The sequence below is a fragment of the Lepidochelys olivacea genome, assembly GCF_965140295.1.
Source record: "Lepidochelys olivacea isolate rLepOli2 genome assembly, chromosome: 15".
Taxonomy (NCBI): domain Eukaryota; kingdom Metazoa; phylum Chordata; order Testudines; family Cheloniidae; genus Lepidochelys; species Lepidochelys olivacea.
This window is the reverse complement of record NC_140425.1, coordinates 12,428,344-12,447,548: the sequence shown is the minus strand read 5'-3', so window position 1 is coordinate 12,447,548 and position 19,205 is coordinate 12,428,344. Positions and strand designations below refer to the sequence as shown.

Genomic DNA, 19,205 nt, shown 5'->3' with positions numbered 1-19,205 from the left:
CTTCCAAAGGAAATCAAAGGAAAAAACAAAACTAGTGAATATGACTGAGGACTAGATGAATCTCTCAGCTCATGAAGGACCTTGGTGGGAGCCCTGAAAAGACGGGCTTTTGTGGGAGGAAAAGACGCATATGGGAGGAACGGTCTTTGCTGGCTTGTCTAATTTCTAAAATTTAACAGTCTAAGACATTATTACCAAAACTTTACTCTCAGCTAGAACTAGACATGGGCTGGGAACTAAAATATGCTGAAGACTCAAAATCACCAGGTAAGTTAAGGCTAAGACGTATTATGAAGAATTCCAGAAGGAGTTAAGGAAAAACTAGGTAATTAGACAACATAGCAACAACTGAATTAAAAAAAAAAATCACGCAACCATTTGTATTTCAAAAAGATATAGTTAAACCCTGGTCATTCAAACCCCAATTAACCAAGATTCACATATCCATCGCATCTAAAATTCACAGAGAAACATTTCACTAATTTGAAACTCCAGTTATCTGAATGTTTCAGTTATCCCTCAAGGCATTTAAATCAGGGCATATCTGTAGTGAGAGGGTACACAACTGAGTAAACAATTAGTTACCAATATATTGTCACATATATTTTTGTAAGTGATATAAACAGAAAGTAACACAAATATATTAGGTCTCTTGTTACACAGCTGATACAAAGTCAAAGCAGTAAACCCCAGTATTGGGTGTAATCACTTTCTACACAAATAACAGGCAGACAGAAATTCAATGGACACAAGTGCATGGGAGGTAATGTACATTAAAAGGAACAGTTTAATCCATCTGTTTACACTGACAGGTTCTGAATTAGTGATACCTAGATCTTTTTCCTTAGAGGCTATCATTATGGATGGCTTAGTGTACAGCGATGTTCAAAAAAGCAAAGATGCTATCCTGTACTAAGTAGGGGATAGAGCGAAGTATGAAAAAAATACTATGTTACAATGATGGTAAGCAGTCACCTTGCATACCTCATTCTGCAATGGTTCCCTCATCTTAAGAAAGACAGCAGAAAAGGTCCAGTGGAGGACAACAAAATTAGTTAGAGGCATAATGTGGTGGGGGCAGGGTCCAGATGTGGCAAGATGAAAAAACACTAGGAGTAGTAGTTTGGAAAGGAGAAGAGTTCTGATAGGGAATATTTTTATAAATACTGTATACTACAAAAAAGCAGTTGGGAGCTCCTATTTAATGCTCTCCCATCACATGAGAACTAGAGGGCACTTGCTGAAATTAAAAAGGGGAAAAATAAATGAATAAAGGAAATATTTTAATGCAATGTATAATTAGTCCATGAAACTTACTTGTGCAAATTGAGGCACATAGCTTAGTAAATTTCAAAATCTGATGAGACTTTTATCTATGAATAAATTATATTAATTCGAATAAAATTAAAGAGACTGGTGAAATGGACAGCTCAGGGTGTTAGGAATGGCAGAAAGAGTCTTTCACCTCTAGGTCACCAGTTCAAATCCACACCAGGCTGGTAGCAGATTATTGAGCAGTGCTCAGATTGTAATGACTTTCATCTGCATAAAATGAATTGGTGGGTCTCAGTTCAGTTCCCAGTGGATGGGTGTCCAAATCACAAACCCACTATCACAGCTCAAATTAACTGGCCCCCAAAATGTCAGTCTCACATCAGAGAGGCCAGGGACCGAATGGGTCAGTGGAGACTGAACTCCCTGGATGGAGTTCCTCCAAGCCCAGACTGAAGAACAGTGGTAGGGCAGAGTGAGAAACTTTCAGTTTCCAGGACTGTTGACCCTGAGTTCAGGAAGAAATTATTTCCCTCATCTACTATGGTAGAACAGGATTCTAGTTAGGTGCATTATAGGGGATTTTGTACTTCCTGCTGAAGGAGCAGCCAAGGTCCAACAGAAAATACCAGGCTAGATGGACTATCAGTCTGTTTGTGTAGCAGTTCCTATATTCTTATATTCCACAGACTGGCAGAGAATACGGGGAGCTAATTGCCAAAGAATAAAAAAGCCAGTATAGCCTCAAACCTTCAGTGGGTAGGGTGAATTGAGAAAAGAAACCATAAAATATCACTCACCACCCAGAAACAGGGCCTATAACACTGACATAGCAACTTGTTCAACATCGTTCCACAAGTAATGTTTACTAAGAGATGCTGAGAACTCCATAGGCATGTTTTGCGCACCTTTTGAATAGTGACAGATCTGAGGCTGGCTACCATCCTCTGGACCTCTGCCCAAAATAATCATAAGAGGATCTTACTGGAGTCAGTCCCAGTAAGAAATCAGCAGAAATGTAACCAGGTTCCTCAACCTCCATATCCTCCACTGAAGTACCTGTTTTCCTTGGTTAAATGTTCTCATTCCTTGTTCTAATAGTTCATTTTTTCTTCCTTTAGTCTCCTCTGTGACAGTTCCCATTCTCTGCAGGTCATATCTAGGCGCTAGCCACTCTGTTGTTCCTCTGTGATCATGAGTCATTTTACTCTTCCCTTTGGTCTCTTATCTCCAAATTCCCATTCTCTTAACTGTAGGTCCTATCCCAGAACCCCTCCTTTATCCCTTCTTAGCTTTCAGAGTTCCATTTTCTCTTTCATTTGAGCATCTCTCTCCAGCTCCTGTTCTCCTCACCTGAAGATCCTTATCATGGCTTTGTCTTTCCAGGACCAGCACTCGCTCCTGCAGTTCCTCCACGGTTCCCTGAAGCAGATCGTTTTCCTCCATCATGGCACTAAGGCGACATTCCAGCTCCTGCTTCCTATCGGTAAGCATCTTAATCTGAAAGGGAAAGAGAGCTCGAGTTGTGCTCCAGGCTTTGGGATTTTTCTTTTTTCCACCATGTGGTAAGAGAAAAGCAGCAGGAACCAGAGTCTGTCTGTGTCTGCACCTGTATGAGAGAGATGGTGCCTCTTTATGCAACTCAGAGCTTAGGAAGAGGCTGAAAGAAAACACCTCCCACCAGAAAACTCTGTGGAGCAGAGTGGGAGTGCAGCTCCTGAGACGCTGGAATGTGCGTTGCCAGGCAAACATAGAGGGAGGGAAGGGGAGAAAAGAAACCACTGTGTACCTTGGAATTTCCTAAGAGCTACAGTAAAACATGACCCTGCCCTACCCACCCTCCTAAGGATTAACCCAGACTATAAAATTTGCAAGAATGTGAAAAGCTAGTTACTCAGCCCAGCTTTATTATGATTCTGTTCCTGGTGTGAGCAAATGTTGGAGTTCCCAGGAAGGGAACCCTCACCCTCCTGCATTTCTACATGGCCACTTACTGGAATCCCCAGGAGAGGTAGGGGTTTGCGTGTGTGTGTTTGTGTTTCTCGCTATGCCCTTTGTGGGTGGTAGGGATTGTGTACCTTGTTCTTTGCTGTATGTTTGGTTTGATGATTTCTCACCACAATATAATTTTATGCTTTAAAAAACAGACTGATGGTTTTGTGCAACAATTACTGATATCCCCCCAACAATTACTTGGTTTAAAACAGATTCATGCCTTTCAGTTGTCCAGTGTCCCTCATCACCTGTGCTTGCTGCAATGTGCCCAGTCCATTCCCTTAGCAAGAAGCTGCATATAGGATGAATCAGCACTAATAAAGGCCACTGTTTGTTTAACGAGGAAAGAGAATACATTTTCCCATCAAGCTGTCTATCCAGGTTCTTCTGCAGTGCCCACCACCATGATACCTGAGTGCTGGGGATATGTTTTGTACGCTGTCCAATGCCATCAGCTGTTCTTTAGCTATGCTCACAGATCTTTGATGATCCCAGTACTTCCTGGTCAGTTCCTACACCATCTCAGATGGCTTGGTCCAGCAACTCATGTTCCCTAGGCCTATCTGATACCCACTCTGTTAGCTGCTCCCCAGTAGTATCCCAGGTCCTTTCAGACCTCTCCAATAGCTTGAGGAATATTCACAAAGGTCTCTTCAAATCGCCTTTGCAGCTCCTTGATTAACCTGTTGGTTCTCTCCAGGTTGCCCTCCCACCTATTCTGGATGCACTCCTAGCCCCCATTAGCACATACCCTAGATGCCTTAAACCGTCCTGGATATTCGTCTAGCCGTTCTATGGTTGCCTTCTAGACTCTCCTCTAATCCCCTCTGCCTTACTGTTCTCTAGGTCTTCTCCAATACACCCATGTTAGTTGCTAACTGTCCTCCAGGCTGGCTCTGATATTCTTCCATCTGGCTGCCTTCCAGGCCCTAAGTTTATGGTTATGTACCTAGTGTACAGATGGTGCCTGGACACAGATTAAGTAGACAGTCAGCTGTCCTGGATAAATGAGGAATGCTGTATTCGTCCAGGGGAGTCAAGTGTTTGGAAAGATGAAGGAATGTTGTGTCAATTTTGTATATCTGCATTTCTCTATTTATAGAACACCTCCTGTACATATTAGGACATTATTCTTATATGAGTAATGATTGCTGAGAAGACTCTTCCCCTACAAGCTTGACTTCAATGTAATGGAAAGAAGGGATGCAACAGAGATAAACACAGAACAAACAGAAGGACTGCATTTTACATTAGTACTTGTTATAAAACTCAGTAATGAACACCCTGTGAATAACTGTAAAAAAACCCACAACTGTCCTGCAGGCCTTGGGCCAAGGTAAGGGGGGGGGAAATGGGTTGAAAGCACAAGACAGGAAGGACCTTAACAGGTGGGGCATGCACAGTGATGGTAACAGACATGCATTCAAAACTCAATCAAAGCATCTGTACTTACTTCAAGGACCTGCTGCTCCATACCAAGGGGAAGAGGACAGGAAGGGAAAAGGAAAAGAGCGGGTAGGGAGGGGAAGAGAAGCAGAAATTTAGGAAAAACTCTTCTAATCAGTTAAAAAGTAGTAGGATTGTACAATAGGGTTTTCCCCCACTGCTCCAGGTTCTTCATATTCAAATCTCCCATCCTCCCCAAATCACAGAAGGAAAAGGAAACAAACAACATACTGGCCAAGATATCCAGAGCAAAAATAAGAATAAAAGATGGCCTCATGTTTCCACACACATCTCAAATGCAGGAGAGGATTTCTGCTTTCTTCTCAGCCATTCAGAACAGCACCCTCCTCAGAAGTGGAGTGTGTGTTTTGATGTGGCCTACTGGAACGTACCCACATTTTGTCTCTAAAAGATCCCTCTCATCGTCTCCCCTGCTTTACATCTTCCTGACAGGATTATCCTTTAGACAGGGGCTAAAACCAACTGAAACAGGATGGGGCGCTTTCTGTGCACCAGTCAGGAAGGAGGAGCTGTGCTTTCCAGCTGCCTGCATACACCCCTGCCTTTAGAACATTATCCATACTCGGAGTTGAATGCCAGGGAACATCTTCCATGGAGCTCTTAGAGAGCCATGCTTCTTCCAGAACATTCTTTCATGACAGTAGCTGTGCCTGTATGACAGTCACCACCTTAAAGAGAGTAAACTTAAGGGCCTTTATGTGACTAACACACTTTTGCACATGCAGTGTTGTTGTAGCTGTGTCAGTCCCAGGATATTAGAGAAACAAGGTGGGTGAGGTAATATCTTCTATTGGACCCACTTCTGTGGGTGAGCGAGACATGCCTTTGAGCTTACACAGAGCTCTTCCTCAGGTGACCTGAACATTTTGGCTCCTAAGAGACCCACCTCACTGTCTCCCCTGAAGTGGGTCCAATAAAAGGCATTACTTCACTCACCGTGTCACACTTGGGTACAGTAACTCAGGCTATTTTCAAAACAGGGGACAACTCTGCTACTTATATACAGGAGTCCTGTTGGTGTGAATGAGGAGCATCAGTTAAGAGGGAAACACAGGTGGCCAACTAAATTAATTATCTCCTTCTGCCCGTTAGCTAGCATCCCTTTTTCTTGCTGGCACAAACTATCACCATTAGGCATTTGGTTTTGTTTACCTAGTTCAGAGGGGTTCATTACATAAGATTAAAATACCACTGAGTACCTTGAGAGACAGATCAAACCTTAAACCACCCTGACCAGAAGGCCACTCACCTCAGCCTGGAGACTTTCGAGTCGTAGTATATGTTGACTGGTTGATGAGTTCTTCTCCCGGAAGTCCTCTCGAAGGGTATGGACCTGCATTGAGAGTTGTCTCTCCACCTCTGATGCCTACAAATAGGAGGCCAAACACAATTACCCCGAAATGAGAAACATGGGCAGGAAAAAATCCGGAAAGTGGTTAGCTTCTCCCACCCAAGGTGGATTTTATAAATCTGAAGGGAAACCCCTAAATTAATGTTATTTCCCAACAAAGTCTGGAATCACCAAAAATTCTGAAAAGAGGAGAAACGCTATGAGCTGGCTAACCCCCCCATACAAAGCTACTGAAGACACTTGAGTTGCATAGAGTTATAAATCAGTGCAGAATTCATCCCACACAGCCTCCTAGAGCCACTGCAATTTAGCAAGCATCTCAAGGATGGGGACAACCAAAGAACACAGCCCACAGCTTTCCTACATTTCACTTTGCACTACTCCTACGGCATCCAGGGGCTTATGCTGAGTCTCAGCATTAGTAGAACAAATTTACCTCATTTGCATCTATTTATATATGACACGAGGAGAGGAATAGCCTGACAGTGAGGGTAGCCGGAAGTTGATCTCTCTGGGTCAATCTTGTCTTTTCATTAAAAGATTTAAAGTGATCTCTGGCACCCCGCTCTAAGCCCTGGGCCATCTCTCTGCTTGTATGGTTCTAATAATCCTTGCCTTAGATCTGTGGCCTGATAAAGGGGGAGATGCTCCAGGTGCATCTCTGAATGGGGTTTGTTATGTTCTTCCCTTTGATTTTGTCAGCAAAGATGGCTACCAGATTGGCATGATGAGACTTGAGAATAGTTCCAGAACATTTTACCAGCCATTCCTCAGAGACTACTGCAGACTTTCAGCTATAGTAATAGCCATAGAACAGCCCTATTGCCACTCAGAAGCTAAAAACGATCCCTGAACTTGCACAGCCTACTAAAATCATAAACAAGGAACTAGAGCAAAGCCACTTTTTCCAGGTTGGAAAAAAATGGTGGTAAATCAGAAAAAGATAGTTTAATTGGTTCTCTCAGGATTTCCTAATTCAAACCTAATTCAAAGAAGCCACTCCCTGGCCCCTATTAATAAGAACCATAGCACCCAAAGGTCATGCCTATATCTGTCAATAAAAAAGGCTCTGTGTGCTACTAATTGATTTTTAGCTTCCATCCTACCCTGTGCCAATATATTGTGTGTCTGGCTTCAATTGTCACTTCTGAAGGACACTACAAATCTCCCATTTTATTTGTCTTTTTTAACCATTGTTGTTACAGGTGCAGCATGTACCCACTACAACAAAAACATAGTGATATGAAAGATATCCTTTTTGAAGCAGATGCAATGTTCTCAGCATCTTGATCAGTTATCAGATTGACCCTAAACAGGGTCAATGAATTGCAGGTTTTGCATATGATTAATTAGCCTTGTAAAGATGCTTTGGAATACTTCAACATGAAACACCGTATACATATAAGACAACCATCCTCTTCAGATGAAGGATGCTATAAAGGTCTTTTTCTGTGAGTATGACGCACTCAACTTCCACTGATGTCAAAAGGAATTGAAGAGACTAATAAGCACATTTAGTGCTACCCAGCATGGGGCTTTAAAAGAGCAATATATTATGATGACATTATCTGAGGGTCCACAATAGTATTAAGCAAAGTAAACTCAAGTTGTGCATAGAGATAATTAATTCAACATTAACTGAGTCTGATTCTCCATGGATATCAGCTGACATGGTTTTGTGTCTGCGTATGCAGGTACCCACACCCAAGTTATGCAAGCACTCAGAACTCCAGGACCAACAGTGTCTCAGAAGATATGCTTAGGACTTGATGTTGCAGAGCCTAGTCTAGCTGTAGGATGGTGAAATATACAGACAAATAACCTGGTACTAGTACAGAGAAGAAGAAATAATGCAGCAAAAAGTAATTCAGCTAAGAGAGAAAGAGCTTGTTGCAATACACCCAGCTGGCTTGGGTAGACCCATTAGAGACCTCAGAAGTCCACACGTTTTAATTACCTTTACATCATGAACTTGTAAAAATTTGAAATGCAATCAAAAATGTTTTGGCATGTGTCCCTTCGCCATGTTGTTTCCTAGAAAATGATGTTTGATTTCCAGCAAGTGATTTTTGTTAACAAGAAACAAATCTCTGTGCCATTCAGCTATGCAGATGTCATCACAACCAGGATCTTTTATAACTTATTATTATTTTTAAAAATTTAATATGGAATATTATTTGATGAGTGATGGTTTAGCCTGAAATCTACATGGAAAATGGCAAAGTTTTTTGTTTTTCTCAAAACAGAAGACTAGTTGTCTTGCTGGAAGACCTGATAGATGAAGTGTTCTGCTTTAGCAGATCATTATGATTGAAGTGGGGTTGTGGTGGACTCAATTTTACAGTTCAAGGAAGGAGGTGAGAAACGTGATTCATGGGATTGTGTGATTTCAGTGGCTACAATTTAAAGGGGAGTTTGGTTTAGTTCTTGGCCCTAGTATTCATTCATATAGGTTTAAAAACAACAGATGCAACTACAATAAAATACAACACAGCAGTACTTGCTAGTGTGCTCTTGTGTATGCCCTTTTTAATAGTAATGATGGATTTTTTTTCTGTGCCACTAAACACTACAACACTGGAGAATGGATGGGTTAGGAAATCAGTAATAAGGGGGAGGCTAGGGGAATTTAAAAACAAAAAGTGTTTTGATTTTCCCAGGCCTTTCACCTTTCCTTTGGACACTACAAAGCATCCATAATTCTTTGTAAAGGTGGCAGACATGCAAGGACCAGTTTGCAAGGCAAATCTCTGCATTTTTTAAACTGAACTTTAAGAAACCAGATGCAAAGCAACAGCCTTCATCTTGTCCACTGGGCATTGCTATTTGGATAATTTCCTGGGTAGGCCCAAATTTATTACCACAGGTTAATTAGTCTTCCAGGATTGCGAACTTTACAGCAGGCACACAAGTGGAGTATAAACTGACACAAGAAGATTTGAGAAAAACTACTGGTAATAACCAACTATTGTCTCCGTATGGAATGTTTTCTGATTAGTTAAATGAAAACAATGTCTTAACAAATGACTGTATGCACATCACAGGAGGTGTCTGAAGTAGGGTGACCAGATATCCAGTTTTCAACCAGAACACCTGGTCGAAAAGGGACCCTGGCGGCTCCAGTCAGCACCGAAGTCCGGTTGGTGATGCTGCCCAGCAAAGGCAGGCTAGTCCCTACCTGTTCTGACACTGTGCTGCGCCCTGGAAGCAGCCAGCAGGTCCAGCTCCTAAGCAGGGGGTCCATGGGGCTCTGTGCGCTGCCCTCACCCTGAGCACAGGTTCCACACTGCTGGCCAAAGGGAGCTGGGGGGGGGGCAGTGCCTGTGGAGGAGATCAGCATGCAGAACTGCCTGCGTGCCTCTGCCTAGGAGCCGGACCTGCTGGCTGCTTCTGGGGCGCAGTGCGGTCCGTGGTGCCAAGAGAGGCAGGAAGCCTGCCTTAGCGCCCCTGCTGCGCCACTGACCAGGAGCCACTGCGTCCGCAGGTAAACCCGCGCTCCAACTCCCTGCCCCAGCCCAGTGAAAGTGAGTGAGGGTGGGGGAGAGTGAGCCACTGAAGGAGGGGGAATGTAGTGAGTGGGAGATTGGGCCTCGGGGAAGGGGGTGGGGCCTCAGGGAAGGGACTGGGCTAGAGTGTTCAGTTTTGTGCGATCAGAAAGTTGGCAACCCTAGTCTGAAGCCCAGCCTTCCTGTTGTACTTAGGTTTAAATGGAAAAGGAAATAAATCAAGCATTCAGCTTAGCTTAAGAGGAAAAAATTATGCATTAAAAAGGGCCCAAATCCTTCTATTGAAATCAATACCCCCATTTTGGACCTACAATAGGTTGACATTAAAAGTCCAGATAGAGGACAAAGATATGATAAGAAACAAAACATTATATGCTTGGAGGACATCCAAAACTAATTAGTGCACAGTGTTGCATGTTTGGCTTTTGTTCTGCATGCATATGTTCCACTCCTGAAAGAAATGCAGAAAATGGGATACAGTTCTGCAGTGTGAATCACAGAGTGGAATTTTGTTCTAAGACTCTAGTTGCTCCCAATCTATTAAAATGAAAATCAAACATAGGGCTCAATGGCAGCAAACTGATTCCTGGTTATTAGAAAGCACTAAGAGTCTACTACTGTTATACTTTAACTATATTAAAGATTATTTTAATTGTCTTTACAGCATTGTCAGTCTTCATATGTGACCTTGCGCAAGTCATTTAATTTCTCCACGCCTCAGTAACTCCATCTGTAAAATAGGAATGGGTACAACCAACCTCACAGGAGGGTTGAGAGGCTTAATTCATTAAAGGTCAGGTCTAGTTTCACTGAAGTCAATGGGAGCTGATTTCAATGGGACCAGAATTTGGCACCAATTGTTTGTAAAGAGCTTTGGGATCCTTAGATAGAAAGTTTATTATATCTCACTGCAAGGATGTCAAAGATATATCCCAAATTTCCTCAGTTTTATCATCTGGCCTTGACTTTAAATGAAATACCTGAATGATATACACCAAGTCAATAGAGGTCAAGGTAATTGTTAAAAGATCAGTGTGCAGTGTTTTGTATTGTGGAAAAGTGAGCCTGTGTCTAACATGGAAGGCAAATCTGTACCTTTCCAAGGAACGAGAAATCAAGGAAAGGAGACTATCATAAACCTAGTATTTCAAACTCCAGGATAAGTGGAATTTTAACATTAAAGCTTCTACAAATAACTACTGTTTCCCCAAACAGGGGAATGCTTTGAATTCTTAATATGGACTGTGGCAAAAATCAGCCTGTATGTGGCCTCTCTAGTGTAAAATCCAAAAGTCAAAGACATTCCTTATAGCAGAACCAAAAATAAATCATGAGCATAGACCAAAAGATACTCTAATGGAAATACACAACATTTTAACTCCTTTTTAGGGTATCTCTATAAATACCCTAAATTTAGATAAATAGATAGATATCTCTACTGCAATAAAAAAACCTCATGGCAGTGAGTCTCAGAGCCCAGGTCAAGCAACTCAGTCTAGCGGGGCTTAGGCTGTGGGGCTAAAAACAGCAGTGTAGATATTTGGGCTGGAGCCTGGGCTCTGAGACCCTCCTGCAAGGTTTCAGAGCCTGGGGCTCCAGCCCAAGCCTGAACATCTACACTGCTATTTTTAGCCCCAGAGCCTGAGTCCTGTGAGCCCAAAAGCTGTGCTGTGGGTCTTTTATTGCTGTGTTGATGTACCCTAGTGACTAGCTGAGGACACAGGAACTTCTAAATATCTTCAAAAGTATTTATTTTTAAATGAGGAATAGATATCAGTGTGGGCACAAACATGAAATACTTCTTCAGAAAGAGAGAGGTTCCAAGCTCCTAGCTGGCAATTGGAACTCAGGGGAATCCAGCCTCTATTCTCAAAGTCAGTTCTGAAGGAAGTATCTTAGGCTGAAGTCTATCTGAGAGACTGGCCATCCAGGTTCAAAAATATGACTTCTATCCTGTCTCTTAAAATGTGCCTATGCCTAAAAGTGGGTCACAATGAAAGACCCAAAATGCGGGACTGCTGGAAGCTTAAAATGATTTGACATCCATTTCTTTAACATAAATAATAAAAGGGAGAACACACCAGAGTTATTTGGGGCACATTTAATGTGTGACAACCAAGGCAGAGTTGTGAAGGATGGGAAATGAATTCTAACATTTTCACCCTTAAAGTGCAGAGATGCAATTTCTACGTTTAAGGTAAACGCTATTCTAGATCTTAACATGCATTAATCAGAAAACAAAAGGAAAGCCATTAGATGGCCCAAGCTTTCAAAAGCATTTTTACACAATTTTTAAATTTGTGCCTGCAAACAGACTGTTGACCTCTATCTATCTGAACTGCAGGTGCTAATATGTCTGTGCTTGCAAACCGAATAGGTGGATGTCAAAAGTATATTATTTTCACCTGCGAATAGCTGTGTGCCAAGAAGTGCAAACACAAATTCAGAGGCTGTTTTAGATAACTTAGCCCATAACCTTTAAGAAACTGACTGGCAAGTAAAATCTGAAAAAGCTCCTCCTCACCCCACCCCCAACTGAAGAGAGAACAGTTTCTAAAACAGAAAAGGGAAGGAAGAAAATAACTTTTTCTTAGTTTGCAGAACAAATCAGTATATCTAAACAAAGGATCAGGAAGAAATTTTCCCCCAAGCCAAACTGTGGTATGACCTTGGTTTTATTTTCCCCTCTTCTGCAGTATGTGGTGCAGGTCACATACCAGGATTATCTGGGTATATCTCACTTAATCAATTCCCTGCCTTTGTAGAGGCCTCAGGCATTGGTGCATGTCGGTCCCTCCTGTTCTCTGCCTGTGGCACATAATAGTTTAGTCTCCTGTGGGCTGTAATACTTGGGTCTAATTTTGTTTGTTGGGTTTAGCGTGCAGGTACTGGCTGGTGCTGGTGGCTTGTGCTATACAGGAGGTCATACTTGATGATCTGATGGTCCCTTCCGGCTTTAAACTCTACATATGACTCTCTGAGACAAATTTAAATCGGATCTAAGGGTTACAAAGCCAACCATCCATTAGGCTCAATTTCTGTCCTGTCATTCACATCACAGTTTAGTTCTAGAATAAAATGTTCAGCTGTCACTCATGCTGATTTTGTTAGCTTCTCAAGTGTTTTTTCTCAAACCTTGCAGCCCCAGAGCTGATGAAATTTTCCTTGGACTTGAGCACAAACTGTTGGTGGACAGTGAACAAAGCCTCCACCCCAATCACTGCAAAAGTTCACTTTAGCAGCAGGAGTTTCATTTTAATTCACACAATAAAACAAATTTTTGGCTGCATACATAACAAGCTGTGGTCATAAGCTTAAAATTAACACTTGGGCACAGGGAATCCAGCTTGGGACTATGTACTCAATACATATACAATCTCCTTTTTGGGCTAACAGGGAATCTCTGCCCCCTGACAGTCACAGGAGGACAGACTGTTTTTGTAGGCCAGCCACTAAAAATCCTATAAACAGCTCTGATTCCATCACACGGAGAGTGCAGTAGCTCACACACCAGTACACTACAGTTATAGGTTCACATTAAAAAAAACCAACACCCCAAGCTGTCCCTCCTTTGAAGGAAAGCATCATCATGCTCTCTAACTGTGCCTGTGCTGGGGGACAAGCCTTTGCCTGCTAGCAATACTCCCTGCTCAGTCAGTGTCCTTTATTCTCCCAACAACCCAAAACATTGCTGACCTTAGAACTGGGCTGTTAGACATCCAGATGAAAAGCTTTTAGATGTCTGTTAGGTCTGTCTCCTCTATGCAGGTAACCTAGCTTCCAAATACTTTCCCTTCTATATTTTCATCAGCCTCCAGACACAATCCTAAATTGTTGTTCTCCTTCATGATAGCAAAAGAATGGTCTGTCTGTTTTAGATAGTAAGCTCCTTGGGGCAGGGACTATGATGTCTCTGGTTTTGGTTGGTTGGTTTGTTTTTTAAATGCTTAACTCTCAAAGTGAGTGCATTTTGGAGATCCTGGAGGCTACACCATCACGTCTTTTCCTTTATCCTCCCCACTCAGCCTCCTTTCTATGTCGTCTCCCGCTGTGCTTGACTTGACTTAGTGCTGAATACTGCAAACATTTTACACAGGTGCATAGTCCCACTGATGAACATGTTTACAGGATCAGGCTCTTGGACTGTAAGCTCTTCAGGGCAGGGACGTGGCCTTTGTTTTTTGAAGGGCCATGCATCTCTATAACGTCATTTAAGTCATAAACAAAACAATAATAGCAGCAATAAACTCTAATTGGGGCTAAAGCTGCTGCATTAGGTTACTCTATAATGAAGACTCTCTTAATAGCTACTTATACAACTTAGGGTACACCTACACAGCAAAAAAGACCTGCAGCATCAAGTCTCAGAGCCTGGGTGAACTGACTTGGGCTTGTGCACCAGAGCTAAAAATAGCAGTGTAGACATTTGGGTTTGGGCTGGAGACCTGGCTCTGAAACCCGGTGAAGAGGGAAGGGTCTCAGAGCCTGGGCTCCAGCCAAGCCTGAACATCTGCACTGATATTTTTAGCCCTGCAGCAAGAGCCCTGCAAGCCCAAGTCAGCTGACACGGGCTCTGAGATTCACTGCTGTGGATTTTTGTGTATGTGCTATGTAGACATAACCTTTGAGTCTAATGGGCCAGATTTTCAAAAGTGCTCAGCACCCAGGATTGGGGATGCTAAGTGCTGAGCACTTTTGAAAATCTGGTTGCTTATTTTGATGCCAATGTGAGAGGAGTTGGGTGAGGAACTGTTTTGAGAATCTGGCCTTAGTGTTGCTATGACTGGCTTGAGCTCATCAGGTTTTTAGTCAATTTTCTTGAGAAGCAATTGCATAAATTCTTCAAAAGATGTGGGAGGCTGGAGGCAAGAGCATGGAACCTTTTTTTGGAAGCTTGTCCTCCCTCAGTGGGATTTTAAACAGAGTTTCTTAGAGCAATTATTTTTAAAGATCAGCTTTCAGCATATTTTCCTATGCTCCTGCTCTCAAGCTATGTCCTACAAAAATATGTGCTTGGAAAAAACAAAAATAAAAGAAGTAAATTAACAGAAAGGACAATTTGTATGAAAAATAAAAGAACAAAGCTTATTTTAAAGGCTCACCATCCCACAGTGTTTTTACTCACAGTCTGAAATCATACACACGTTTCAGCATATGTGATCACGGCTTGAAAAGAGGTTTTTACTCATTTTTTCGATATAGGTTAGAGGTTGTTGGGCACCAAATTCAGGACATCCCTTCATATGCTGCATGGGTGGTCACCTGTGCTGGAACAAGCCACTTTCGGGTCACATAAAAATAATTTAATAGATGAAGTTTTTGTTGGAGGGGTGGGGAGGGAAATAAAATTCCGGCAGGAGAAAAGAAAGAGCTACTAAGGCGGTGTCACTACCAAAGGTTGTGGAGAGCGTAACTACATGTGTAAATCAGAATGCACTGAAAGTATATTGTAGGCACAGACACTTTTGTGCCTAGCTTTGTACTCTGAGTTTGGGGCACCAATGTCCTAATTAGATTTATGACTGCAGCCACAGTTTTGAAAATGTAGGTCAGGCTCTGTTATTGTTTAATGTAAAAACCTCCCCCGAATGGTTCAGTAGGAGCAGAGATCTGCTCTAGAAGGATAAATGTAATTGTTTTTGAACTGTTTTAGAAGCACTGAATTTGCTGCTTCTTGACAACACTGAGCTCGGACATATTGAGTGTTTTCAGTAGTCATAGACCAAACAGGTTCAGTTTGGAGTGGGTGAAAGAGGCACAAATGCTCAAAGCACCACACTGCACTCTAGCTTTCTGTGTACTTATCAGCAGTGAAGTCATTCCTACCAAGTCAATTGGGTAGAGAGGAATCTGAGGACATTGTCCAGATCTCAGATTCAAAATATTATCAACCCAAGCACAGTGGGGATTATACAAAGGTGTCTCTGTTTTATGTCACCCTATTTGCCCACTTCAAAAAGGATGCTCTCCATCCCTATACTGCTACTAACATATTGTCCTTTCCCAGCAGATGGAGATCTGATAGCATGTGCTCCAGTCCCTGACGAAGACAGCTTCCTGGCACAGCTGGCAAGATCAGACTGAGGAATATGATTTATATTCCTCAAGCACCACCTACTTGGACTCTTTGTCCTGGGTGGGGACCTGAAGTGGCTCAGTCCTATTGCTCTTTAGGGCATGCTGCAAGGTTCCTCATTCCGTGGTGGCTTTTGGGGAATAGGATGTTGCTGAAGGGGCATGGGGTATTTATAGGGAGTATGGGGCATTTTTCTTATTTATTCCTTTGCTGCAAGGTTTAACCATTTGCTGTTGTAGTAGATAGAGGAGGCTGCTGATGATATTATCTTTGTTTAATTGTGCTTTTAAATAATTGTCAAGGCTGCCTGGAGCTTAGGAGAGGCGCCTCATGTGTCTGTTTCTACAAATCTAACTAAATAAAAAGAAATATTTTAAGAGGACAACAACTGAAATGAGAGCTGAATAAAACAGACAAAGTAATTGTGTGGCTGAGTCAGCTCCTCTTAACTGGTAGCAGGGAGATTTCATGCTCACATACAGTTAGAATCAGATTTATTTTTGGAAAGTTTTTTTTTTAATTCTGGCAATTTGCATTTCCTTTGTCTCCTTTTCCATGGAAGTTCATTTATTGTTACTATTTTTATTTAAATGGAGAAACAAGACTAACCTCATAGGGGAAAGCATGCAGATTATTGCACATTTTGAGAGCACACTGATCTAGTACACTAATTCTTAAGAAACTACAATAGGCTTTTCAACTGGGATCTGACATAGCAATGCTGCATTTAAATTAACATTTTTCTTTTCCTCTCATACTGTATATCTCCTGTTAGTGAAAAGCAAGATTAATGTGATCAATGTCAGAAGAGAAAACTTTATTCTGCATTCCAGGCTGGGATGTGGCTGATATTTCTCTTGTACATGCATGAGTTTTTGGTAGGAAGAATAGGTGTATCATAGCACTGCGTGCCCAAATATGGGGCTGAATGCATCTAAGATGGTGCAGCTGACACTTTCTTCCAGCCCTTCAGCATGCTGGTTACAACAATATAGGCCTAAGCTACACTAACAATTCTAAAAGCACCAGTGCGTAGCTGTTTGACACAGTTAGGTACATCCATGTTCTAGCACAGCTGATTTTTGGAGTGTGAACGGGACAACAGCCTTATAGAACCATGTTAGGAAATAGAATTACAGCTCCCTTACACTCAGACTCAGCCTCTTTTATCCCTACTCACATGTCCCACTTATCAATATGCTGCTTACATGCCAGCCCCCTTTTTCTGGCCCACTGACTGGACAGTTTTTCTGGCCTGGGGCAAACCTGGAGTCCTCTCCCTCACTAGCTCAGAAATTTGCTCTTGGGGGAGATTTAAATGTGCATAAGCTTCCCTTACCATGGCCATCCAGACATATTTGTGTAATGTGTGGCTATGTATAACCTTGCTACCTAAGGTTAGGCTTATTTTTAACAAACCATATTACTCCATAGAAAACTGGAGTAAATAATAGGTCTCAGTGTATAGACTCTCTGTTGAACTTCTTCATGGGTTCAATCGGTATTTTCAAATCTTTGTCTGGTTTCAGTTGCTTTAACTCTTTTCTATGTTCCCTCATACATTTTGGTTTCTCCTCTCTGTTCCTCCCTCCTTTTTTTTTTTTTTGCCTTCCTCCCTGTTTAGTTCTTTTCTATCCCTATCCCCTCAGATAATCCTCTCTCTGATCTCCTAGTTTGTCACAGGAACTTCAGGTGCCATCATTCCTTCTGTTTTCATTCTCTCTTTAATTTTAAAGGAACAGCACCAACACCACTTTTTTGGGCCCAGTACAACCAAGCTGCATTCAGTGCAGGACCTGAGGTGGAGGTAGAAAGGTAGCTCTATGCCCCTTTCGCATTTCCTGGGAAAGCCAACCCTGGTTTGGCCCCTAGTGAAAGTTTCAGAGATGCTTTAGCTTACATTGCCATTAATGACAGAGGATTGCTTACACACAGCATGCTCCAGTCACACCCCCTATGTCATGGGCATGGTAGTGGCAGACAGACGGCTACACAACAACACTCAAGGATTCCCAGGTAAGACCCTAACCATGGTAGCTTTCCAGTCCTTTTGTGCCACCAGACCGGTGGAAAGTGTCTGCATGGGGGTCAAGTATATGGTCTATTTTGTTTATCTAGGTTTTTACATGACACTCATGGGAGCTGAGGAGCAAGAGAAGGGAAAGGAATATTAGACGTACTATAGTTCTTTATAGGAAGATAGATACTGACTAGACAGACCATGGGTCTGATTTGGTATGGGAATTCCTATCTCCAACATTGGCCAATACCATATACTTGAAAGGAAGGTGCAAGAAATCCTGCAACAGGCAATTATGGTATTACTTGCTGTGATGGGGTGCCTACTGCACACAGGTGGTGAAAGAGTTAATATGGGCTGGAGAGGCTAATTAACTCACTTGGTTGCACCTGGAGGGTGGGCTAGACCTAATTAATGATGAAACAGAGCTGCTGCGAAGCTGGGTGGTTACTATAAAAAGACAGGAAATGTGGCATAGATAGGGGTAGTAGGGAGAAACTTTAAAGTCAGTCCTCTGGTAGGGAATAGGAAAGCTCTTGCAGGGTGAGGAGACAGGCATGGTAGGTAGAAGTCAAGGGAGGTAGCAGCAAGGAGTCTGCTGGAGTGAACCTAAACTGCCTGTGCTAGGGTCCCTGAGCTGGAATCTAGTGTTGTAATTGGGCCTGGGTTCCTACCAGCGAGTACTGTGGTGGTGTGAGCCCCCTGAGAAGGGGCTATGGACTACTGGAAGCTCTAAGAAAAGCATATACAGACCACTGGGTCCAGAACAGAGGGTGGCAGACCAGATGGAGAAATTAGACATTTGTTTTTGTTGAACTTTTAGATATCCCTGGACTAAATGTGACCTGGCTGGAGAGCTGAGTCATGAGAGGAAGCAGACTAATGCAGGACCAGAGTGAGTGTTGGTTGAGGGTGCCAAACAGGAAAGAGTTGATATGCTCAGCTGTGAGGGGTATACAAGCAGTGAGTTCCTCCTTCTATACTTCCCCACAGAGACAGTTTCTAAGCTGGATCAGTTAGACGCTGGTTTATGCCCTTAGATGTGAGGGCTTACATCCTTTCCTAAGTACTGAAGAAAAAAAATATTTCTTATTGTAACTTTGGACATTTGAATCATCAGTATAAAAGTCCAATTCTTTTTAGAATCCTGGTAAACTCTGGCCCTCAAAGATATCTTGGTGACAATGAGTTCTATAGGCCAACTGTTCATCGTGTAAAAAAGTAATTCCTTTTTATTAGTTTTAACTTTAGTGCCTCATTGTCATTGGTGGTCTCCTTTTTCCTATATACGGAAGTGTGTGTAGTCCCACCAGGGCAGGTGTGTAAGAGTGTCTCACATTGAAGGGGTCTGTGGGAGAAACCTCTCACTCCTCCTTCAGCTATAGACCTTTGTACCCATGAAGACCACAGCTTTCCCCTGAAGAATATCAAACCCCATCTTTCTTTCCTTTCTCCTGCTCCACCCATAGTGGATCGCTAAGAAGTTAGAACATTGTGTCTGGTCTCAGGGTCAAGATG

The 19,205-nt window shown here is 42.4% G+C and overlaps 1 protein-coding gene and 1 long non-coding RNA gene across 3 annotated transcripts in view; one reads left to right on the top strand and one right to left on the bottom strand.

The window, feature by feature from the left end:
• The window catches only part of BICDL1 (BICD family like cargo adaptor 1), a 68,822-nt gene that overhangs the window by 23,378 nt on the left and 26,239 nt on the right, over positions 1 to 19,205 (bottom strand). For both annotated transcript variants that reach the window (XR_014714250.1, XM_084649147.1), the window contains exons 3-4: positions 5,984 to 6,100; positions 2,626 to 2,772 (exon numbers count right to left, since the gene is read on the bottom strand). Coding sequence is in view for 1 of the 2 variants with exons in the window: in XM_084649147.1 (XP_084505273.1) it covers positions 2,626 to 2,772; positions 5,984 to 6,100 (264 nt within the window). In the remaining variant the exon portion in view is untranslated. The remainder of the gene's footprint in view (positions 1 to 2,625; positions 2,773 to 5,983; positions 6,101 to 19,205) is intronic.
• On the top strand, positions 8 to 8,167 carry LOC311531618. Its single transcript, XR_014714251.1, has 3 exons — positions 8 to 267; positions 2,659 to 2,758; positions 7,291 to 8,167. It is a non-coding gene; the product is annotated as an uncharacterized lncRNA (long non-coding RNA).